We start from the raw sequence: 24,372 nt of genomic DNA on the forward strand, positions 1-24,372 counted from the left end.
TTGAACATTTGAACTCAAAAGTAAGCGCAGCTTGATTGTTTCTGAAAGTATCTGCTCTGTATTAGTATTTGTCTTCATCTTTTATTATCACTTTATTTAATTCACAGGGCAGAAAAGAAGGAGAGGTCAAGGTTAAAGACGGTCCGAGTGACGAGGTCTCAAGATAGATCGGTGAGCAGCCAGGATACGTAATAGTGTTGATGAAATGGTTTGACTGTCTTGATGTAAGTGGACTTGATGGATGGCAGATGTTTTAGGAATGCCAGAACACTGACAAATGCTCAGACTCAAAGGAATAAAATGCTGAGAACAGGAACAATTTGAGCAATAGATTCTCATTAACTATCGATTGAAAGCTCTTTTATACACGGTAAATGATGTAGCCAGTCATCAAAATTAAAAGCAACTTTATATAAACTGCAGCAATGTGGGTGCTAAACATTTGAGCTACGTTTTTGCTGAGGCTCTTTAACAGATGTGACTAAAAGGATCTCTCTTCACACAGTGTGATCATGATGCCAATTAGGATGGCAAGCGAGTCCAACACAAGCTATTGATATCACTGTGTTGTCACGTCGCTGTCGGTTTTCTTCATGCTGTGAATTAGCACAAATGTAATCAGTAACTGCACCGCGAGAAGATGGTAATTAAAAAATAGCACACGCACGTGCTGAATCACCTGACTGCAGGCTGTGAGGAAGACAAAGTAAGCTTGTATAAGTATGTGATGGTGTGTACCAAGATACTGTTATTATGATTGTCATATGCGTGATTAACAATTAATAATATCCCCTCTCTGTTTTTCCAGGATCAGGATGATAAAGGTACGTGTTTGTTCTATCACTGACACCTGCTGGTCACATCCCTGCAACAGTCAGTCAGAAAAACCTGGAAACTCTCATCAAATGTGCAGATGTTTGCAAATTGGGAATTATTATAGGCAAAATGTAAAATACCTAGAGTAAAAGTACATTCTTAGATATTTTTCATTAATTTTATACACACACGTGCAGTAAAATGTCATTTAGGCTTATAAAAAGACATCATTTTTAAAAGTGACAGAAAAGGAAAGATGGGGCTTTATGAAACGTAAACCAGGTTCCAGTAGAGTACTTTTCCAGGCTGCAAAAGTACAGAAGAAACATTAATTACAACAATGGTATAACAATCGCTTCTGAGTGACTCTGTAAGTATGGAAAGATGTCGTATTCCACAAGTGGAATATTTCTGACTGCTCAGGCAATCCACTAAATTACTTCTGTTGGCAAAGGATGCAGTTAATCTATATTTGTGGTTAATTTTCTTCTTTTAATTTACATAAAAGTGCAATTATATAGTGTAGAGATACTCCATAAGCTCTCCCTTGGTTATTTAAAAAGGAATTTTCTTTTTGAGAGCGAGAGAGAATTTGAGACTGTATGTGTGCGTGTTTGTGTGTGTGTTTGTGAGTCCTCCTCCATGTGTGTGTGTTCCTGAATCTGACCTGTCTTGTCCTTCCAGAGCTAGTAACCTCTGGCACCAGTGATAGTGACAGTTGTTCCTGTAAGTCTGGACCTTTGTCTCTCTCTTTTCTTTTCCTCTTTCTTGCATTGTCTGTCTATCGTACCTCTGCTCATCCTTATTTTTGGCTTGTTTACTTTCCGCCACTATGTTCCTGCTGATTTATGGCTTTGCTTTTGCACATGTGAAATTATGTCTTGGTTTTTGTCCTCCACTGTGCATGTGTGAGTGTGTGTGTGTGTGTGGGGGGGGGGGTGGTCGGGGGTCCACATTATGTTCATTTGCCCCTCCAGTATTTCCAGTGTTGATGATGACTGGTGAGGTTGTCCTTTTAACAACAGTCCCAGTCAGAGTAAAACTCAGTCCTGTCTATTTGTCCACACAGTTGGCCAAGAAGAGACCTTCCTCACCTACCAACCTGTCATGCAGCAGGAAGGTCAGTTTGTCTCACTATGTTCTACCTAAAGCATCTAGCATCACCTCAGAGGCCAAACAGCTTTTAACAAGAGCGGGCCACTTGTTCTGGAATAAAGTATTTAGCCTAAAGGACCGAGACACCAACTCAGCAGCATATACTTGCTGTACAATCAGTGATTGACTACAGTCTCGGATTATTGTTTTGTTTTGACAAGGATGAATAGCTGAAATAATTTCTATTGTCTGCATCACTCTTGTTATTGCCGTGCTACAGTGAACTACACGCGGCCTGTCATTGTGCTCGGACCGATGAAAGATCGCGTCAACGATGACCTCATCTCTGAGTTCCCTGACAAGTTTGGTTCCTGTGTCCCACGTGAGTGCCTTTCTCAAAAGCAACTGCATATCAAAGTATTGAGAAAACAGACAGATTTGATAGTCACTGGTTTAACTGATAATCTCATAAGAACATACCAAAGCCTGTCATGTATCTCTGGCATATGACCTCAGACACAACACGACCCCGGCGAGACTATGAGGTGGACGGCCGAGATTACCACTTTGTCTCCTCCAGAGAGGTCATGGAAGGAGAGATCCAGGAGCACAAATTCATCGAGGCTGGACAGTACAACAACCATCTGTATGGAACCAGCATACAGTCAGTGAAAGAAGTGGCTGAAAAGGTGGGTGTAAATGTGATGACGCAGAGATGGAAACGGAGCCACCTTGATTATCTGTATCATGCAGGGAAAACACTGCATACTGGACGTATCGGGGAACGCCATAAAGCGTCTCCAGATGGCCGGCCTCCATCCCATCGCTGTCTTCATTAGACCACGCAATGTCGAAAACATACTGTAAGTGTTAAGAAAAATCTATGTTTTTAAGTAGGAATCATCATCATGCACTCTCATGCATTTAAGGGAGTGTTTTAAAGGGTTTAGCTTGCTGTAAATGAGGTTAATGTTGTCTTATGTTGACTTTATAAGCTTGATCTGTGTCTCCAGAGAGATGAACAAGCGTTTGACTGAGGAGCAGGCAAGGAAGACCTTCGACAGAGCTGTCAAACTGGAACAGGAGTTCACAGAATACTTCACCGGTTAGTTACCATCTAAACACAACTCACGTGTCATTCCATGATTTCTAATCTGCAGACTTTTTGATTACTTTTTATGATGCTATAAAAGGTGACAAATGTGCTGTTTTCCTAAAGTGTATAAAGGAGACTCTATTGTCAAACTGTCTTTTATTATTTCTGTTAATTTTTAAAACTTATTAATCATTAATGGCCTTTTTCATGTCGCTCTGCAGCTATTGTCCAGGGTTCGACTCTGGATGAAGTGTACACACAGGTGAAGACGGTCATTGAGGAGCAGTCTGGTCCTTACATCTGGATTCCCACAAAAGAGCGACTCTGAATTAAAAGATGCACATAGAATCACAAAGATCACACTTTCAACCCGTCCTACTCCTCTCATTTTCTATTATCAGCCTGCTTACTATCTTGCTCTCTTTGTCTCTTATAAACACATCATCAGACACGCATTTACACAAGCACATAATGTGGAAGGAGGCTGGGACTATCTGGGACTTCAACTTCCTGAAATGGGAGGAGCTAAAGTTTGTCCAGGCAGCCTATTAGTGGATCTTCTTACAGTTTTGTTCCTTAATGTTTAAGGAGGTGGTTCAGATCAAGGTGACATGTACCATTGATTGATTTTAATTCATTACTGTTCTTCTTATCATTGTTGTCGTTGTTGTTTTCATATTGAAGGGTAATGCATTAATGTATGGGTTTGTAATGATAATATTGTCACACTAATGGGCAGACGTTTGCACGCTGTAGCTTTAAGAGCATGTTTTTGGGAAAGAATCTCTATTTTCCGTGAACCTGTTAGTCTGTTCAACTTCATGACATCACTCCTGTTAAGAATCTCTGTTTTCATATCTTTTTTCTAACCTTCTTTCATATAATATAAATTTATCCACCTGTCCTCTTTACACTGATGCCAGACTTGCAACTAAGATATATTTATATAAATTCTGCCCAAGTATTTTGGCGTCAAGGGTCATTATGACGTAGCAAGAAAATAATCTTGTTTCAAATTCACTTAGTATTTCATACAAAGTTGTAACTCAAAGCTTAAATTTAAAAGGGGAAAAGAAAGATGAATGGATTTAGAATAAGCTAAACGAAGAGTACTTTCTCACGCCTGATGTTTCCCAGAGAAATTAGCATGTAAAATGTAAAAGCTGCATAAAACAATAAATGAACTGAACAATAAGTTCAGTTCAGTCTGATTTAACCCAAAATCTTCATCCTTCAAGGGCTGTTTGTGCCCCTCTCCTCTCTCATGCCTTCTCTCATCTTCTGTCATCTCCACATTCACAACAAACACTTCAGCATTCAACAGTGGATCATTTTAATGCAAATATCAACATGATAATTATCGTGATAGAACTGCCGTTGAGAAGGCTAATGAAGGTGGTTTCTTAAATGTTTACTGTGACAGAAATGTGTGTGTGACTAACTAACCATCTGCAGAAGCTGTTTTTGCAGCATGTCTTCATGCTTGAGCTCTAATAACATCTGAATTGAATAGAATTTTTCACCTCAGTAATGCACGTTACTCCCTGATGTGAACACATGGTGAACATGTCGAACCATTTTAACCAGCAGTAAATTGCACGCTAAAAGACATTTTCGTGTTACATGGAACTGGGCACATGCGAATGACTTTGGATTAAGCTATACATCATTAAAATGTTGCAGTTTAATTCATCTCAGTTCATACATTAATATATTTTTTAACTCTTGAAATAGAAAAACGCCACATTACATAAATAATGACATTTAAACGTTTGGCCCCCAGAGATGTTGATCATTTTACAATGACTTTTTTCTTCTGTTTCAATGTTAATTTGTTAAGTCTTTCTATTTTTCAACTGTTGCAGAAGCTAAAATGAGTGGTAGGACTTAAGTCCTGTAGAGGATTTGATGGACATATTTATGCTTGTTGGAAACAGCTATGAAATACATGAAGTCACAAACAGGGGGCCAATCTTAAATGTCACGAAAATTTCTTTCAGCCGTACCTATAATACCAGAGACTTTTGTACAAACACACACACACACACGCACACACACCCTGTATCGACTCTGTCACACATTCTCATCTCCACGTTTGACCCCCTAAGGCAACTCCTCCAAGCTGACTGGAGGCCAGAGACACCCAGAGAGTTGGTTCTGTCAACAGAATAGCTCTTAGGCCCCAACAGTTTTGACCATAGTTTTAATATTTCCTCATAGATTGTTTAGATAAATGTTTAAATCAGTATAAATCCTGTAGTGGTGTTTTCTGTTAGCAGAACTGGGCTCTGTGTGACTCTTGCTGTTTGTTTTAGCCAGGGGACCATGCCACTGTTAGAATAAAGCACCAATGTAAAGAACCTATTACAGAGATGAATCTATATCTAACATATTATAATATTTATCCCTGCTCTAACTGCCTATTTTGGTACAAAAATAAACTTGATTGAGATTTACTGAAATCCATGGTCTGATGAGCATCATTGTGCAGCTATAAATAATCATGCCTTCTTATACCTTCAATATAGATTTTTTTAATGTCTGTTTATCTTATGCAGTTCTAGAGACGCTGAGCTTTTATGAACATTCTCCATAATGAATAAATGATAGTGCTAAATAAATATTTATACTTTGTTATATCCTACTTACAAATAAAGTTGAAGGGCTGCAATCCCCTTTGTATTTTACCAGTTAACTGGTCCTCTGGAAGAACTGTTGATTGTGGCACAAAACCTGAAGAAGAAAGATCGAAAAGGATGAGAAAAATATGAACTTTCTACATAAACTCAAAAGGAGACCCAGCTGACATTAGAAATATTTAATTTTAACAGGTTTGTATGAGTTTACTGTAAAAATACATGCAGCAGGCAAATCCTAATTGCAAATAAAAAGTATTTCCATTGTTGAAATGCTACTATGGCTGCTGCTCACATGATTACATGGTGATTACGTCTTTAGACTTTCAGGCTCTCTTCATGAACTCAAAAATGACAAGACTGCCTGATGTCAGTTTCAGGATGAGCATTTCTAACATTTACAGCTTCGCAGTGTCTCTTGGGTTCCTCTGGGGCATTGGGTTCAACGCAGTCAATTATCAAAGAAACCGGGATCTACTTATCTGTCAAGCCTTCGGCTGTAATTGCTTGTGGTTTATGAGACTCTCGAACACTGCAGGATCAGCTGTTACAGTCTGCACACACTGTCATTTTCTGTAAATCAAACAAATGTAATGACTCCATCACATTGCCATAATGTCATATTTGCCTCAAAGTCACATTGTGTACCATAAATTCACATACTGTGAAGCTCAGCTAGTTTCTGTTCACTGAACCTGACAAACCAGCACATATTTATATATTATGTTTTGTTAAATCATAAATCAAGCTTCATCCAGCTGGTTCCTGGTTGCTAGTCACTTAAATTGTTATAACTTGAAAAAATGGTCTGACAGTGAGAAAATGACCTCCTGTGTTAGCTGGGTAATGATTGATGATGCACCAAAGCAAACAAACAACGCTCAATAAGTAACCAACGGCTACTCTGTGCTGGTCTGAATCCCTTCTTTCCTTTCGCTCATAAGTGGAAATCCACCAGAGAAGTGAAGGAGTGGGGAGAGAGGAGAGCATAGGTGGGGCTCAGGAACTCTGAAAGACCTCTCTGTCCAGACTTTGGCCTGCAGCCACGCACCAGAGACGTGTCAGTCCAGGTACGCCAGGCATGCTTTCTGCTCACGTCTTGCAATTCACAAATGGTACATTATGGAACACCAGGTTGTAAACCAGTAAAATATATGACCTGTGTGATCAATTTTAGGAGGAGTTTATGCTGATTATTCAAGATAGCAAGTTGGACATCGGTGATATAAGGAAGAATTCATCCAGAGGGAGGAAGGAAAGAGAGAGAGACAAGGACATGGCCATGTGGAGGACAGCTGGAGCTCTGCTTCTTATACTACAAACTGGTGAGTGTTTTCAAAAGTCAATACTGTAGTAAATGTTTCTATGTGCAGCTTTAAAATCATGTAAAATATTTATGATCTTTTTAATATTTACGATCCATTTATGATCTGTGTGACCATGGAAAACAGTTGTCCCGGGTTAGTCTTGTAATATATATTACGATAAAATATATATTATATATGATATATCTGTAATTTTAGATCCATTGCACCCCACAAAATTGTTTCTGCTATTTTATATTTCCATCCCACAATAAATTGAAAAACACCTTTTGATCTGCTTTATTACTTTTCAAATGTATTTTCACTTAACTTCATAGCTGTTTAAAATAAAAAAACAACTAATGAATAATTGTTTAGATTTATTAGCTATAACCTAATTGTATCAATGGCGTTTGAGCATTTTAGAAGATGCTGGAACTATTAAAATTTAACCATTAATTAATATGGGATGACTTTTACATTGCATTTTTAAACACATAATTGATTTTCAAAAGAAGTTTGTCTGTGTGTGTGTGTGTGTGTGTGTGTGTGTGTGAGAGAGAGAGAGAGAGAGAGAGAGAGAGAGAGAGAGAGTGTCAGTGTATGTGTGTGTGTGTGTGTGTGTGTGTGTGTGTGTGTGTGTGTGTATACTGTATATGTGTGTCGTGTACATGGATGGATGGATGGATGGATGATGGATGGATGGATGGATGGATGGATGGATGGATGGATGGATGGATGGATGGATAGATAGATAGATAGATAGATAGATAGATAGATAGATAGATAGATAGATAGATAGATAGATAGATAGATAGATAGATAGATAGATAGATAGATAGATAGATAGATAGATAGATAGATAGATAACTGGTTTCTTCTGTGTGCCAGTGTTTGCTCAGAGCAGCATCAGATGGTGCACCATCTCAGATGCAGAGCACAGGAAATGTGAAGCGATGTCCCAGGCTTTGGCTGAAGCCTCCATCCGTCCTTCCGTCAGCTGTGTCAGCGGAGTCACAGTTGAGGGATGCGTTCAAAAACTAGAGGTAGGCTTTGGGTTCTAATTGGATGTCATATTTGAAGAACTTAGGTCTCATTTACAGCTGATAACATTGCATTGCTCAAAGACACAAACATCATGGAAAGATAGGTTGGAACAAGTAATAAAATATATAGCAGCACTTATCAGTGCTTACCCTTGCAAAAATGTTCTAGGAGCTAGATTGCATAATAAAGAAATGTAACATAGGTGATTTCAGTGGCAGTAAAATGAATCCTGAACATTATAATGTTCATGGTGATCAAAGGTTTTATGATATTTAGCTAATTCACCATTTTAATATTGTGCATATTTGTTTGTCAGTGTGAATTCCCCAACACCGATGTCATCATTTTGTATCCCTGCAGAAAAAAGCAGCAGATGCTTTTTCCATGTTTGGATCTGATATCTACAAACATGGGAAAATGAATTCCATCCAGGTCGCTGCCAGTGAATCAAAGAGTGACGGTAAGACTGATTAAAATCCTTTACACTTATATATTAGCCTGCAACAACACACAATAACACCTTAACACTGATACTAAACATGACTCACAGTTCTTTGTCAGGGTAGGCTAAGATAAGCTAAAATAAACTAAGCTCATCCTGAAGTGAACACGTGCTTAAATCCCAAATTTCTGTTGTAAGATAAGTGTGCAGAGCAGAGTTGTCAGCTGTCTTTTGCAGATGTATCAAGATCTAATTAAAACCTTGTGTAAAAGCTGAGGACAAATCAGCGTTGCATAGAAATTCCAATCGATCAAGGTTTAATCCACCATAATTGGAAAGAAACTAAAGACATCGATCATTATTGTTTTCCTCTCTGACGGCAGGTTTTTAATCAAGTTGTTTCCGATTTCAAATTGTTTTATCTGAGGCAGGAATGCCATTCTGAGTTGTGGATATTGACTGAATAATCACACCACATACTCGCGTAGGCCTCCTGTTTGACAGTTACCTGTCATATGATGGGGGCTGCAGGTGAGTCTGAACGCTGTCCTGTTCTTGCGCAGGTACGGGCGCATCTTACTATGCGGTTGCTGTGGTGAAGAAAGCAAATCAAGGCATCACCGTCAAGAACCTGGCAGGAAAAAAGAGCTGTCACACCGGTAAAGGCCGAACAGCTGGCTGGAATATGCCCATAGGATACCTCATGGACCAAGGCTACATGTCTGTGATGGGCTGCAACATCCCAGAGGGTGGGGAACATATCCAGCACATAATGGCAGATTGTCCATATGCACGTTAAGATCAATTAATGTTTGTTTGCACCAACAGGAGTGGCAAATTTCTTCAGTGCCAGCTGCGTGCCAGGAGCAACAGCGCAGGGCGACCCTCCATCTTTGTGCCAGCTGTGTAAGGGAGATGGTCTGGGGCAGCACAAGTGTGAGATGAGCAACAAGGAGTTGTACTACAGCTACGAAGGAGCATTAAGGTAACTTATATTGACGCCTTGTCTGCTCTCACATGCAGAAGTAGCCACTATCAACATGAAATTCTGCCTCTTTAGGTGTTTATTCGAAGATGCCGGAGAGGTGGCCTTCATCAAACACACCACTGTTTTAGAGAACAGCGATGGTGAGTTTGATAGAAAGTCTAAAGCGTTTTTTACAGTGTAGCTGTTGGTTAACTGGGCTTTTCTTCCACAGGCAAGGGTCCAGCATGGGCGCAGGGACTGAAATCATCCGATTATGAACTGTTGTGTCGTGACGGCACCAGAGCTGCAGTCTCCCAGTGGAAAACCTGTCATCTGGTCCGCATCCCATTCCGAGGGATCGTGGTCCAAAATGACATCAGTCCATCTACGGTGTATAACATGCTGGAGGAGGGGCGGGTACGCAAACACTCAACACACAAATGACCCTCTGTCTTCTCTGTCTTGTAAAACTCAATGTTTTAGATGTTTAGTAATAAAAATAAAACATCGAGAGACGGAGCGTAGTCCTGGTTCCAGTTCTAACGTAACTGCCGAGCTCTTGTTGTCTTACTTTATAAGAACACAGTTGTGAACAGTTTCCATATGAAGCTGAAACATCTCAGCATTCAAAGTCGTACATTCCTTTTGACTATAATATCCTCTTTGCAGCAAAAGACAGAATTCAAGTTTTTTTCTTCGGAAGGATACGGAGGAGGAACTGTACTCTTCTCTGAATCGTCCACCATGTTTCAAGAAGTGGAGTCCAATGATCCCATGAAGTGGATGGGTCAGAACTATTACAACACTATGAAAGCAATGGACTGTAAAAAAGAAGGTAAATCCATTTTTCTTTTTTTTGTATGCCAGCTACTTTCTTTTTCTCACCTCCCACTCATCTGCCTGCCTACACACAGATGTCCTCCGGTGGTGCGTGGTGTCCAGCGGCGAGCAGCAGAAATGTGGTGACATGGGCTCTGAATTCCAGAAGAAAGGCCTGACTCCAGCCATTAAGTGCATCTACGGCGACTCGGAGACCGACTGCATGAAAAAAATCAAGGTAAATGCTCAATCAAATTGCGGTTCTCCCCCCAACGGTCAGTGTAACACCTCAGGAGACTGTTTTGGAAAGAGCAAAGCGAGTCTCCATAGACTCTCTGACACCTTTGAAAAGAGGTGGTGAGACTGAGGCAAAGTTTGAGCGCATTATAACAGACTTAAAAAAGAGTACCGGCAAATGTAGTCGCGATTACCAAGATGTCCTGGCTGAACGCCATTATATATTTCAATTTTGCCTTTGTGTAGAACAATGAGGCCGATGCCATCACGCTAGATGGTGGTTACATCTACACGGCAGGCAAGGAGTACGGCCTGGTTCCTGCTACAGGCGAGAGCTACACAGGTAAAACTACACAGAGAGACGACCCCAAGAGGTTTCAATGATAGACCAATAACTTTATTAACTTTTTTTTTCTCCAGAGGACCTCGATGGCTCCATCTACTATGCGATCGCTGTGGTGAAAAAGAGTAACCAGGACATCCGTAACCTCGATGACCTGCGAGGCCGTAAGTCGTGTCACACTGGGTACGGTCGCACGGCTGGATGGAACGTTCCCGTTTCAACGCTGATGGAGAGAGGCCTGATCACACCTCAGCAGTGTCAGTTGCCACAAGGTGTGTAGCTGTGCTGGTGTGTGTGATGGGGTTGACGGCAAAAGCGCCCTGTTGTTGAGTTCTGCAGTCGATCTCCGACCCTTACCATACCTACCGTTTGCTGTTTCCCATAATGCTTAGCTGTGGGAGACTTCTTCAAGCAGAGCTGTGTGCCAGGAGCCAACCAGCCCGGGTTTCCTGAGAACCTGTGTGGTCTGTGTGTGGGAGACAGTGCAGGACAGAATAAGTGTGAGAAGGGAAAAGACAGATACGATGGATACGACGGAGCCTTCAGGTAGTAGAACGGTGGCAGACGGTTCCCACTGTCCTTTCCAATGTGTTGAAGCATGAGCCTTTTTTAAAACGCTATTTGTTGTAAAACCATCATTCATCTGCAAGCTCTTGGTTGATCCAAACGGTTTATTTTCAGGTGTTTGGCAACAGGAGATGGAGAGGTGGCTTTCGTCAAACACTCAACCGTCTTCCAAAACACTGATGGTGAGATATTTAAATCTGGCTCCTTTTGGAGTATCGCACCTTTAAGTAACTAAATAAACCCGCCGACACTGTGAATTTGGGCAGGTAACTCTGGGGAGTCGTGGACCACAGGGCTACAGTCGAAGGATTTTCAGCTGCTGTGCCCTCAGGGCTCCCGCACCGAGGTGACGCAGTACAAATATTGTCACCTGGCAAGAGTTCCTTCACATGCTGTGATGGTTCGCCCTGACACCAACGTCCACGCCATCTATGGACTTCTGGACCGTGCACAGGTAAGACTCTTTTGCCATCGGGAACGTGCCGGCTGGGAAAACATTCTCTTCTCAACCCTTTGCTAAATGTTAAATCTTGTTCCCACCTCATGTAAGCTGGAATCTAACCGTTTAACAACACGCAAAGAAAATAAGGTTTTGCTCTTGCTCACATGGCCACAGAGTCTATTTTTACATGGCAGACTTTAATTAAAGCACAGCATGACTGAAATAACAGGTCAGCATGGGAGCTGTGGATTTCCGTCTCGGTCTGCAATGCTCAGAACAGAACAGGACAGAACAGGTCTTGAAGTCAAAAAAAGAATCCAATACTGGCAAGAAAGTAAAACTTTGCCATTTAAATGCATCATTACATTCAAGCGGCACTTCCTCCTCTTAAACATTGAAGTCCTCTTTGTATAAGTGTGGCTAAATGACTCCAAACATTCATCCCTGACCTTTTGCTTTCCTGCAGACCTATTTTGGAAGCGACATGGCTCCTGGTTTCAAGATGTTTGACTCGCAGGGCTACTCGGGCACCGACTTGATCTTCAAGGACTCCACCGTTCGCCTCATTGGTGTTGGCGATAGAAAGACCTACCAGGAGTGGTTGGGCCAGGGATACATGGACTCCCTGGTGGATATGGACTGTAACTCATCGGGTGCAGGTACCAATATAATTACATAAAATCCAATAATAGTAAAAGAGCACCAGCAAATGTTCAGTATATCTCATTAATACAAGTATCTATAATATCTTAATTATGAGTTAAGGAACCTGCTAGAATGAACTATATCATAAAATATCAGACTGTCACTTTTCCTGTAAATTTTAGAATTTTTCTTTATCCTTTAGCGATTTCCTCCTTGGGCCTGATGCTGATCACACTGTTCAGCCTCACCGTCACCAACCTATGGATGTGAAGACACAATATGATACACATGTCCACCTCATCCCTTCAACTTGTCCCTTTGTTCCTTCACAAATCTCCAGTTTTTCTGCAGAGGAGAATTTTTCATCGACCCTGCCTTTTCAGAACTTCTGCATTTTTCTCTGATCGTGTGTTACTTGCATATATGAGAATCTCTACTGTTGAAACTGCCTTTGGATTGAAGCAGCACTGATGTTGAAGCAGCTGAATACATCTCTCATCTTTTTTTTTTTTGCTGCACAGAGTTGTTAAAATGACTCTTGAGAAATGGTGTTGCTGCCACTTTGTTTACTTGAAGGTGTGCTGCCATATCAGTGCATATGCTGCCACCGGTTACATTGCCTGAGTGGACAGAACAACGCTATTTCTAAAAAGAAAAGAGATTTTAAATTCACATTGCGAAAAGGTTTCCAGAATAAAATGTGTGGTAATGTTGCACACTGACAATTTTGCAAAAAATGTACAAAATGCTTTGGTAAACTTAGACGTCATAATTGTCCTGTACTGGTGCCAGTTGCTCTGTGTGTATGAATGGGAGCAGGCACTTCCCTATGTTTAAAATGTATGTCTACAATAAGTTAAGTCCATATAAGAGAGAGCACTGGTGCCTCCAAACAGAGGTCTGCTGAGGATGCTGTGGAAACGAGGGAGTGAGGTCGGTCCAGAGGCTGGTTTCTTCATGTAATCTCCTCAATTGGGTGGCAAATAGTCTTTAATCAAGCTCAAACTGATAAATATTTTTGTTGTTTTTGTTGTTAATTTGGTGCTTTTTCACTAATTTTCATGTTTTAGCATTTTAATGTGTGTATTTGGATGCAGAGTGAATGAGTAACAACCAGGCTGAGTTGGGGAGAACAGAAAGGGGACCTCCTGTGGTTTCTGTCAGGCTCTTTTTGTCTGTGTAACCTTAGGGAGGGTGTCGGATTATTCACCATTTAAGACGTGGAACAACCATTAGTGTCATGTTCTCTTCCCAAAAAGCTCCTTCCTTACTGCTGCCATTTCCTTTCTTATATTAATGCGAGTTCAAATGTATGTTTTTCCTGTTTAGAGATTTATTTTTATATGAAGGTCATCTGCCATATCAGTGCATATGCATTGGCTCATACTGTCAGAAATTAATACCGGTAACTCCTCTGCCTCTTGTTAAAGATTTATTTCATTGTGAAATATTGCGTAATGACTAATATTTAGTTGCCAGGCCAGTGAGTCTGCATAAGTATTACTACAACAAACTCTCTTGAACTGTTTTCTTGTTTATTCAAATAAAATAAAGCAATCCAGTGTAAACCACTTGGCTATGTTCTTCTATCCCTCCCAAATATTTAAAATCACATGTATTTGTTATTTCTTTGGTTGCGAACCTGCAAAACAATGTTCATGTATGGCTTTAAATTTTATTCATTTCAAACCTCAGCCATAAAGCAATCATTTCAAGACTGTCTTTTCAATGTTTGTGACAGATTGCACATAGAAGAATACTTTTATTCTGCACAGCAGCAAAAAAATGCTGATACTATTGGCCACTAAAACACAAACCTTTGGTTTGACTGTGTCATGAATCAACCCTAAATGTTATATATTATATAATAATATTGCTGAAATTTTGATTTTCAGTGACAGAACATCTGGGATGAACAACAAACACATAGGCAATGAACAAATCAATATATTAGGCATTAGTTGTAGTTCCATGTGGCCATTGATGATTCAATAATATGATTTCAATAATATTAGAGATGGTTGATGTACACAAACCAATCCAAGACATTTCCACATGGCTAAACCGTGATAAAACCACGTTCTGACTGATGTTGCAGATGTTAGAGTTATCTTCAAGTGTCCGAAATACTCTCAGTTACTTTAAATGTCCTGCAGCCATTCAGTCAGGCTCTTTTACTTCTTGATCTGTCTGGAACCATCCTTCCATCCATCCTTCACTTCATTCACAAATGTGTCTTTGACCCTCCGGATGCGGCCCCCAATTTGCCCCAGGTCACCGGGCACTTTGCCGACCTCCTCTCGGACCTGCTGGATTGTCTGTGAACGCATTGCCCGCTGCGAGGCGTCCCGACCGGCTATCTGAGCCTTGGTGATGGCATAAGCGGTGATCTGGGCCGCTCTGCGGATGGGCCGAGACTCCGCCAACTTCTCAACGACGCGGAGGTTGTTAATAAGGCTGAAGATCAAACGAGACAGCATTTTGTTGAAACAGGACTCACACTGACAAGTTATCCGGACAGCAGCGCTTTATGTCCTGTAATGACACGAAGGTTCACCATCAGTAAGTCATACAAAGGCGTATTATAGTACCACATATGTCAAATTTCTCATCCAAGTCATAATAAATAAAAGCTTAACTCACATAACCTCAACCAGGTGACCGCTGGGCCTCCGTCAATGGCGTAACGCGTTGAATAAACTGAAGTTAGCATTGTATTCGACAATTCTCTTCTTCCCGAACCGCCGGCGACTTAATGCGCACTGCTGCCACCTACAGGACTGGATGTGGTCCTTACCTTGTTAGGTTCTGAACTCCCATGAGTTATTCATTCACCATTTATAATCTTTTTCCAAATGATTGTTAAAAGTGGAATTTCATGCTAATTTGATTTATTGTACTCGTTAAAATTATAATAACGTTCAAAAGGCCAAGTTATTGCGTATTTGAGAACAAAATTGAAGTGATATTTTAATAGGAATATTAGCCAAATGTGGACATACAGTAGGGTCTTCCCTGGGGCACTAAATTAGGTCAGGAGAAAGTATTTTTTGAACGATTTTGCAAGCTGGCGAAACAAGTTGGGAAGAAGACCTGAAGATGGCAGTAATACAAATCCAGAGAAGAAGAAGAAAAAGAAAAAGAAGAAGAAGAAGAAATACATCCGGATCACGATGAACGTACTTCCGCTTTCGGGACAGATTTCCATACAAAAATTCACCGCACTGAAGTCAGACATTACATTTGATCGACTTTCGTAGAACACGGGCTTTACCTGTTAAACAATCAGCTGACAAATAGTGGGACTGCAGCCATGCGTATTTTGGTTTTGCTTACCGTCGCCGTACTGTCGCTATGTGCAGTGACGGTAAAGGGAGCCGAGAAGAAGAAGCTGCAGATCGGCATTAAAAAACGGGTGGATCATTGTACCACCAAGTCGCGTAAAGGAGATGTGTTGAATATGCACTACACCGGCAAACTGGAGGACGGCACCGAGTTTGACAGCAGTATCTCCCGCGACAAACCATTTACATTCACCCTTGGCAAAGGCCAGGTGATCAAAGGGTGGGACCAGGGCCTGCTGGGGATGTGTGAGGGCGAGAAGAGGAAGCTTGTCATTCCTGCTGATTTAGGCTACGGAGACCGCGGAGCTCCTCCAAAGATTCCCGGAGGAGCGACGCTCATTTTCGAAGTAGAGCTCCTGAGCATAGAACGATGGGCCGAGCTTTAATGATGACAGTGTGGCGAGAAATACAACTTTCAAAAGGTAAGTTCACACATGATTGTTACTGCGTGCGTTCTGACAAATCACCTTATTTACCGCTTTTAGTCTTGAGGTCAAAAACGGATCAATAGTACTTTAGAAAGAAGTCGTACATTCCCGACATATATTTTGTTGGATGAAGCTGTAAAAAAAATGGATGGCGATAAAACACTGGATCGGATTGTCCTCATAAAATCCGAATTAAGTTCTGAACACAAGATTATATTTTAACCTATTGAGCACTTAAATTGAGACTCATTAAAGTGGCATTAAATAGCATGCCGGAAAGGATTTCTTTTTATTACGAGAAATAAGAAAATCTTTGAAGTTCTTTATTTGCACAATCCCCACAATGTTAAGGTTTGTCGTTCTTTCCCCCCAGGGTCCGGGACCTGCTGCAGCATTGAGGAACTATCTGACCTCTGATGACGACTACATGAAGAATTGGAAGTAGATTTGTCAATCCCATGAAAGGCCTTTTTTCTGGGTTTTAAACTGGACTTTCTTGATATGGTCTACTAAACACATGACTGCATATTAGTGGGCTGTGAAGAGCAATATTTTGATTGTCTTCTTCTTAACATGACCCGCTGTTTGCTCCCAAATTTGTAGTTTAATCATTTTCATTCATATCTTTTCTTTATGAAAAATGTGTAGTTTTTAGTCATGTCAGATAGCTCTATTGTAATTGTTTTCATTTTTTTCTAATAAATTTACATTTTTGACCTTAATTGTTCCTTCCTTTTTTTTAGTTAAGCCTTTAGTTTAGCCCTTTTTTTTTGGCTATTTCAGAGAATATAATTATTACACAAAATGTTTTAGCCACAACTGCCAGAAAAAATGTTCAATGTGCAAGGAATTGATCAGGGTGGCTGTTTCAAGATGCACAATAAGGAGGCTCTTGGAAGAAAATGAGCAACATGGTATATTTGCCCAAAAAAGCCATTACTATGCAGCAGCCAAAAAGCATTTCTCTTACAATATGCCAAACGGCACAGAGACAGACCTAAAAACTTCTGGAACAAAATCCTTTGTGATTAACCAAAATTGACTTTTTGGCCACTGCTTTATGGTTTCATTTGGACAAGAGAAAGCAAGGCCTAAAGGTACACTATACTGTGAAACATGGAGGTGGATCACTGACATTTTGGGACTGTGTGAGCTACCAAGACAAAGAAAATCGTCAGAATTAATGGCAAGATGAAGATGCCTATTTGAAGGAAAATTACTACTTCACTCTACTGTATTGTACTGTACTGTGGATTTTGACTTTTCTGTCATTCAATGTCCTGAAGGAGCTTCTGAGCTCTCAGTGACCATATCTAGTTTTCCAGTCTTCCTACAGACAAAGCAATGCTGAAGAGTCAAACAGGCTAGAGGATTCTGTGGTATCCAAGGTTAGCATCTTCTGTTTGGGATAGTGAAAGACGGACTGGCTGGCGCCATACATGGTTGACGCAAGCCAGTAACCTTCCATTTTCCTTATATAGTTCTCGGTGCGGACATCTCATCAGAATCGGTGCTGGCACTGCACGAATGAACTGTTGCTGTGTTAGTATCAGTTCTCCTGATATCAGTAAGCTTCATTTCAACACAAGTTATCTGAGTCTCCGGTGTGTCAGTTCCACAATTTGCAGAATTTCCACAACAACCTGTTAGAAGTAAACTGAAAGAAAATCTGCCCAAAATCAGCCCAGAAGCTGCACATGGGATGTACTTGTACATTTCATCATGAGAACAAAAACACAAGGCCAAGTTGACCTGTCATTGACTACAGAAGAATAAAGTGAAGGTTCTGGAGTGGCCATCTCAGTCTCCTGACCTCAAAATCACTGAGCCACTCTGAGGAGATCTCAAACATACATCTTATGGGAGACAGCCCAAGAATATACAGGGACTCAAGAAAGAATGGGCAGCTTTATCACCTCAGAAAATAGAAAGCCTCAATCACTCATTAGGAATTGATGTATGCAAACTTTTGATGTAAACAGGGTCATTTGGGTGGTTTCTGTTGCTCATTTAAATAGAGTAAATACGGGCTTCACCATTTAAAAAAAGGTTTCACCCAACAACTAACAATAACTGGAATAAGTTTTTCATTATTATTTATATTCTCTGACAAATGGCGAAATAAATCTGGGTATGTAAACATATGAGCACAAATGTATATGAATATATCGATTAATTCTGTGACTTTTTCAGTAAAATAGGTTTGGACAAAAAGTAAAGGTCGGGATGATCGCGTTTCTGACACAATAAAATCGGTAACTCTAAGGACACGTAACTTTAAAATGATGTTTCAGTATTCACACGGACTCCTTCAAAAGACGGACTAAAGACCCGGAAGTACATGTGGATTTCCGCTCGTTTGTATAGCGCACTATTCCGCGGTGTTTTCCGACAATGTCTTCAATATTAAACGCATTGTCTAGTGATTCTTATATTGATATCAGTCAATATAGAGATCAACATTTTAAGGTAAGTGGTCAAGTAAACCCAAATATCAGAAAATTAAAAAGTGCAAGACTATATTTGATCGCTTCCGTTCAACAAATGGTAGCAAACAACGTTCGGCCCACATGCTGTTTAATGATCAGATTTTTTTTTAACTAATTATGAAGTGCTTAAGAATTATATGATGATTGATGTAAGTATGGCTTTTATAACGTTACCTCAGGTCACTTGACTTGATAACAGACAATGTTGTGTAGACGGAAAATTATACCTCAATTTTAAAAAAGTTACATATGTTTAAAACGACAACTGATCAATTTGTCGTCCAGTAATTCATAAACTTAATGCTCTCTCTATAAAAATACTCGCGTAAAGTTTGCAGTTTATTTCCTCCTTAACTCTGCTTTAGGGAAATGAATTGATTTGTAATACTTTTCGTGTGTTCAGGGAAAATGCTCCGAACAAGAGAAACTACTGAAATCAACACACACTTTATATGTAGGAAATCTTTCCTTTTATACGACTGAGGAGCAGGTAGGATTCCTTTAGGTCCATTTAATCTTCTTTCTAAATACAAGATCGATCAGTTTTGTTTACAATATCAGATGTCTGTCAGTTTGACATTAAGTCATTTTGTATCTTTTTCTTTACTGGCATCTAGGTGCATGAGTTGTTTTCAAAAAGTGGCGACGTAAAGCGAATCATCATTGGTCTGGATAAAGTCAAGAAGACAGCCTGTGGGTTTTGTTTTGTAGAGTATCCTCTTTTTCAATATATGTCAAGAAAATCTGATGCATGCAGAATGAGAGTTTGTGCTATAGCATGAGGTGTGCGTGTTATGAAAGTTGAAAAGTCTTTGTCAGTCCCTAACCCCTGGTGTACCAGATATTACACGCGAGCCGGTGCAGAAAATGCCATGCGCTTCATTAATGGCACACGGCTCGATGATCGGATCATCAGAACAGACTGGGATGCTGGTTTCAAGGAAGGACGGCAGTATGGTCGTGGCAAATCTGGGGGTCAGGTAAGAAGTAGGTTTTTTCCATTATTTTTTTTTAGCAGTGTTCCACAACTAATATTGTCCTTGGTGAGTTATGCGTATGTTTATGTGATGGGGAACTCTAAATGCACCAGAGACGTTAAAGTGTGAACTCCGTTTATCCATAGAGTAGTGCTGACATTTTTACAAGTATTTGGGGGATTAAATCTGACCATATCGTTTATAACCGGTTCCTGTGAGGGAATGTGAGAACGTGATAAACATACTAACAGGAATATTGCTCTTACTCCCTAAAATACGACATCAGAATTATATCAACACGTGTTTAACAGAGGTCTTTACAGAGCTCGGTGATGTGGCATTTATAAAACTGTAAGTGCTTTCTTGTGCTCATAGAAACATTTATAAGAATAATCAGCATTTTCTTGGTTGTAGTTTTTGTTAGCTGCAGTCTGTCACTGTTGTATTTAACTGTTTGCTGCTGTGTTTTCTGTGATTGTGTTACTGGTGTAGGTGAGAGATGAGTACAGGCAGGACTACGACCCTGCGCGGGGTGGATACGGTAAACTGGCTCAGCAGCATCGATCCACAGAAGCACGGAACAGTTTTTAGGCAGAGCTTCACGTCTGCGTGGCCGACGGCGCCGAGGGAGCTCAGCCGTTCTACATCAGTGCTCCAGCCTGCTGCCACACATTTTGTTGCTCAACTGTGTTTTTTTCCCTTTTTTTTTTTTTTTCAGTCCACCTTTCCAACTGTTTGGCTGGTGGGATGAAATGTAACATCGTAGTTATGATTTTCCTTCTAAATGTCACGTGAGAATAGTTTGGAACAGATTGTAACAAATGTTTTATTTGACTTTAAATCAAATTCATGTCCCTGCATTGTATATACTTTTGGAATAAATCTTTTTTCTTTCTTATGGTCTGATGTGGAGCGTACATATATTTGTAATGGTCAGTTCTGCTGAACAGTGCCAAAATTTATATTTGTAGTGGACTATGTAGGTTTTTAGGGTTGCGTTACCCTGTCTAAAATTAGGGTCGTTGGTTTGTGTCCCTAAAATTCTCAGGTTGTTTTTTTCCCCCACATAAGTTTTCCAAGTTGGTTGTAAAAATCAAACCAACCAGTGTGTGATCCAGAACAAGAGATTTAGGTTATTTTGTCTCCAAATGTAACATCTGCCACTTTTAGGCAGGTCATTCAGAAGGATTGAAGATCAATACTTTAAAGTAGCTCAGAATGTTTCAAGATATGTTTCATCATGATAAAAAGTTTTAAGTTGTGGCTGGTCCAAACAGGACAATATCCACATCCAAGGTCTGTTCTGTGATAAAGAAAATTCAGTGTTGGACGGTTCTGCGCTGTCAGCAGCTCAGAGCAAAGGACGATAAATGTCCACGAGATGGCAGAAGAGGACAAACATGCCGGAACAGAAGCCCCCCAACCACCATCACCACCACCTATAAAAAATATATATATGTGTGTGTGTATGTATGTATGTATATATCTATATATATGTGTGTGTGTGTGTGTGTATGTATGGACTTAATTTAAAGGTGGAAGCAGTAATAAATGCTGAACTCTGACCCCTGCAAATCCCCGTGAGCTTTGTCAAGACCGTGACGTCATTACCCCATTTTACTCCACATGAGGGTGGAGGGAGCTTTGGTGTCAGCTGCTGACGGGATTGTGAAAAGATTTCATTTCTTACTGAATACCACAAAGAATCTGTCCATAAAGCTTTACCCCCCCCCCCCCCCCCCCCCCCTTTTGTGTGTGTGTGTATGAGAGAGAGAGTGAGAATCCAGAGCTTTGTCCATTTTCATGGACTGTTCCAAAAGAAGTTGATATCACATTAGCCATTATCATCACTGGGTTCAAAGAAGTCAAGTTCAAGTGGGGTCAAGTGAAAATGAGCGCAGACAGAGGCCACTGATCCAATTTCTGTGATATTATGCTAATGAAGGGCTGCGAAATGATGGAGGAGAAACAGCGAAACCTTCTCTGTCTCAGTTAGAAAGTTAAAAGGCAGTTTTAAGATTCATGAAATAGAGTTTGACAGTGAGTAACTTTTTAGTTTAACCTTTGACAGCAAAGTTACTGACGATAATCTTAACAAAGTCTCAAAATTCGAGCTCCCTTGCATCACACTCAGATGCTGTGTAGTAATTTAATTATGAACAACCTTAACGTTTTATTTTCTCTGCATGTCCTGCACTTCATCCTCATTTGTGGAGGTTATGTACTATAAATTATTTGTTAATATACACCACAGCTATAAACCTGTCAAACATCCTGATTTGCATTTGCCAAATTAGTTGGAAAAAGTGCTAAATGTTCAGGAAGAGGCTTCAAAGGGTTTATGTTTGTGTGGAGAACCATGGTGAATTAATTCATAAATGAATTGCACTAAACATACTCATAACAGAACCAGTTTGTTTTCAAGTTGGTGAGGTAAAGAGATTGTGGGTAACACTCTTGCAAAGTCAGCCTTTGCATCAATTAAATACTTAATACAAAATAAGAAAAAATGGGGTAAAGTTGCACAGAAAAGTAAAGCAGAGTTCCATCAGAAAAGGGTGTTTGATTATGACACAGTTAATGTGTGTGTGTGTGTGTGTGTGTGTGTGTGTGTGGGGGGGGGGGTGTTAAATGAAAGTTAAAGGTCACTGGTGCACGGATGGGTCTATCATCGAACATCACTCTTGGCGTCAGGAGGAACCTCTGCCTCTGTTTTCAAGGAGGAGAGTGACTGGCAGGATTTCAGTCGACGCAACGTGCAGAATGTGTGTTAATGAGGAGGATCTCATTACAGCAAAGTCATTCCCTCCTCTGTGATGTTTAGCTTGGAAACGCTGCCCTGAAACGCTGCGGCATCGCCGTGTAAGTGCTAAGTTAGCAAAACACTTTGCAGCCAAAGGGGAAGCATTTGAGGGTAATGAGGCACTTTCATGCTCTTCCACTCAACCAAAACTGGAGGAGGTTCCTGAAGACCGCAACCGAGAGGAAAACTGGATCTGGCAGCTGGTGTCAAAGCTTAAAAGGCCTGTCCTTCCATGTTATTGTACAGCGTTTCATCATCTGTGCTTTTAGTCACTATCACATGCACCACCAAGGCATGATGCAAGGAACACATCAGTGAATGTGATGACGGTGACACCAACATCCAGCTGGAGCTGTTAGAACCCCTCATTTAGCTTTCAGAGATCTTTCCCACCTGCCACCTTGTTTGGACAAATGCACTGTTGCCTTTCTGTTGATTTTTACTGCGTGACAGAAGCCTTTAGAGCGGATCACACCGGGCTGGAATCAAAGATAGTTGCTGGAAAACGGCTGGAAGTGCGTAAAGAAAATAGCACGGGTGGGAGTGTTGAGTAGGAGAGGATGAGAAGGGAAATAAATTACATTCCAAGGGAAAAACCTCATTTGGTTACACGAACGTTGCCTGAGGTAACGCTAAATGTATTAAGAGCAAATTGTGTTCTGGCTGAGGGTGACTGGGGGATAACACGATTAGAAGCGACTAATTGTCAGAATTTATTTCCCTTTAAAGCTTTAATTGTGGTATTTTCCAGTGTCCCGCACAGAAAGCGCGGCATGCCTGTCAGGATCTCTGTTCTTCCACGCCATTTATTTACACCACGTACGCGCACACGTGAAATTCCAAGTGCTTCTTGAAGGACGGCTGCTTGACTTTAGACACGGACGACGGGCACGTGGCTTTTCAGCGACGGCACCAGTTAGCGGCTAATTGCAGGTCCGGTGTACAACTTCAAAAATATAATATCTGTGCTCAGTTCTACGTTGAATAAGTTCTTCTCCACTGCAAGGCTGATGCCATTTCATTCCCTTCACTACCACTTAGTATTTACCAGGCAGACCTTAGATCCAGAAGCGTCTCATAACAGGATGATTGGTGATAAAATGGGTTGTCTGTTCAGACAGCAGCTCCCAGCTTTGTTCCAGCTGAGAGAATCCGTCTTTCACAGCTGCTGGACGGGTGCAGCTCACAGGTCAAAGCAGCTGGCAGCCCTCTCAGCGGGGGGCACCAGCCCTAATATCATGCTCGACAACACGCTCGATACGCCGAAGCCTTCTGGAGAGCCTCAGCACCTCCGCCGAGCTGCCTCAGACACGTTCCTCCTGCTCACGCGCTGAAGATCGGCGTCAGCCGAGGTAGCTGCTCAGTCGGCTGAAATCTGTTTGCTACCTTTACTCTTTTTCTTCCCTCCTCTCTTTGTAAGACTTGTAGTTTTCATACCTCTGTGATGAATTAATCAAATCAAACCTCTCCTGCGTCGGATCGGTGGATCCCGTGGCTTCTCTGCTGGTCTTGGCCCAGCAGTTTGTTAATTGTGCTTCTTCTGTGGTGGCTTACTTCAAGTTGAGGCTGTTGTTCCTGCAACAATTACAGTTGTGTTGGGTCGTTGTCTTTAGTGTTTCTCCTGAGCTCATAGACTTTGTGTATTGATTAAACACTGCTGTGTGATCCTGGTGGGCTTAGTGGTTTTTCCCTTTTTTTAAATGTTTTTTGCTCTAAATCTGAGAATTAATTAAGCTGTTGTGATTTTAGTGTCCAAACTGCCTGTTCTTGGCCGTAATGCAGTTTCACATCAAAGCTAGCTGCTACCTTATGCTATCCAGTGTTCTTCCCTAAGCTGCCTTTGAAAAACTATTTATACAGTTAGACTATGGATGA

The 24,372-nt window shown here is 40.8% G+C and overlaps 4 protein-coding genes across 8 annotated transcripts in view; all 4 read left to right on the forward strand.

Moving 5' to 3' along the window:
- LOC101067056 (discs large homolog 1-like protein) overlaps positions 1-5,469 on the forward strand; it is a 60,967-nt gene extending 55,498 nt beyond the window's left edge. For 4 of the 5 annotated variants that reach the window (XM_011615081.2, XM_029828222.1, XM_029828224.1 and 1 more), the window contains 9 exons: positions 108-171; positions 809-824; positions 1,501-1,542; positions 1,886-1,936; positions 2,192-2,293; positions 2,428-2,600; positions 2,665-2,774; positions 2,925-3,016; positions 3,229-5,469. In XM_011615081.2, the coding sequence (XP_011613383.2) occupies positions 108-171; positions 809-824; positions 1,501-1,542; positions 1,886-1,936; positions 2,192-2,293; positions 2,428-2,600; positions 2,665-2,774; positions 2,925-3,016; positions 3,229-3,335 (757 nt within the window). In that variant the 3' untranslated portion in view covers positions 3,336-5,469. The remainder of the gene's footprint in view (positions 1-107; positions 172-808; positions 825-1,500; positions 1,543-1,885; positions 1,937-2,191; positions 2,294-2,427; positions 2,601-2,664; positions 2,775-2,924; positions 3,017-3,228) is intronic. The other variant, XM_029828223.1, reaches the window with a different exon arrangement.
- Positions 5,470-6,556: 1,087 nt separating this feature from the next.
- On the forward strand, positions 6,557-14,226 carry meltf (melanotransferrin). The gene is made up of 17 exons (XM_003974364.3): positions 6,557-6,713; positions 6,821-6,968; positions 7,839-7,993; positions 8,355-8,454; positions 9,000-9,185; positions 9,265-9,421; positions 9,497-9,564; positions 9,636-9,820; positions 10,073-10,238; positions 10,318-10,460; positions 10,706-10,802; positions 10,880-11,074; positions 11,195-11,348; positions 11,484-11,551; positions 11,636-11,823; positions 12,278-12,470; positions 12,659-14,226. The coding sequence occupies exons 2-17, from the start codon at positions 6,830-6,832 to the stop codon at positions 12,724-12,726; spliced, it is 2,262 nt and encodes a 753-aa protein (XP_003974413.3). The 5' UTR covers positions 6,557-6,713; positions 6,821-6,829; the 3' UTR covers positions 12,727-14,226.
- Positions 14,227-15,616: 1,390 nt separating this feature from the next.
- fkbp2 (FKBP prolyl isomerase 2) lies at positions 15,617-16,950 on the forward strand. The gene is made up of 2 exons (XM_003974365.3): positions 15,617-16,222; positions 16,602-16,950. The coding sequence occupies exon 1, from the start codon at positions 15,770-15,772 to the stop codon at positions 16,184-16,186; it is 417 nt and encodes a 138-aa protein (XP_003974414.2). The 5' UTR covers positions 15,617-15,769; the 3' UTR covers positions 16,187-16,222; positions 16,602-16,950.
- A 1,592-nt stretch (positions 16,951-18,542) lies between these two features.
- ncbp2 (nuclear cap binding protein subunit 2) lies at positions 18,543-20,598 on the forward strand. The gene is made up of 5 exons (XM_003974363.3): positions 18,543-18,697; positions 19,121-19,207; positions 19,335-19,429; positions 19,559-19,697; positions 20,187-20,598. Exons 1-5 carry the CDS (start codon positions 18,623-18,625, stop codon positions 20,283-20,285), a joined length of 495 nt encoding a protein of 164 aa, XP_003974412.1. The 5' UTR covers positions 18,543-18,622; the 3' UTR covers positions 20,286-20,598.
- Positions 20,599-24,372: the final 3,774 nt, after the last annotated feature.

The sequence above is a fragment of the Takifugu rubripes genome, chromosome 20, assembly GCF_901000725.2.
Source record: "Takifugu rubripes chromosome 20, fTakRub1.2, whole genome shotgun sequence".
Lineage (NCBI taxonomy): Eukaryota > Metazoa > Chordata > Actinopteri > Tetraodontiformes > Tetraodontidae > Takifugu > Takifugu rubripes.

Excerpts from the sequence above, each read along its gene's own strand:
- ncbp2 (XM_003974363.3), top strand. The coding sequence starts at position 18,623 with ATGTCTTCAATATTAAACGCATTGTCTAGTGATTCTTATATTGATATC. Across the intron at positions 18,698-19,120 it reads ATAGAGATCAACATTTTAAG|GGAAAATGCTCCGAACAAGA; the intron begins GTAAGTGGTCAA and ends TCGTGTGTTCAG. Across the intron at positions 19,208-19,334 it reads TTTATACGACTGAGGAGCAG|GTGCATGAGTTGTTTTCAAA; the intron begins GTAGGATTCCTT and ends ACTGGCATCTAG.
- fkbp2 (XM_003974365.3), top strand. The coding sequence starts at position 15,770 with ATGCGTATTTTGGTTTTGCTTACCGTCGCCGTACTGTCGCTATGTGCA.
- meltf (XM_003974364.3), top strand. The coding sequence starts at position 6,830 with ATGCTGATTATTCAAGATAGCAAGTTGGACATCGGTGATATAAGGAAG. Across the intron at positions 6,969-7,838 it reads GCTTCTTATACTACAAACTG|TGTTTGCTCAGAGCAGCATC; the intron begins GTGAGTGTTTTC and ends TCTGTGTGCCAG. Across the intron at positions 10,803-10,879 it reads TACAGGCGAGAGCTACACAG|AGGACCTCGATGGCTCCATC; the intron begins GTAAAACTACAC and ends TTTTTTCTCCAG.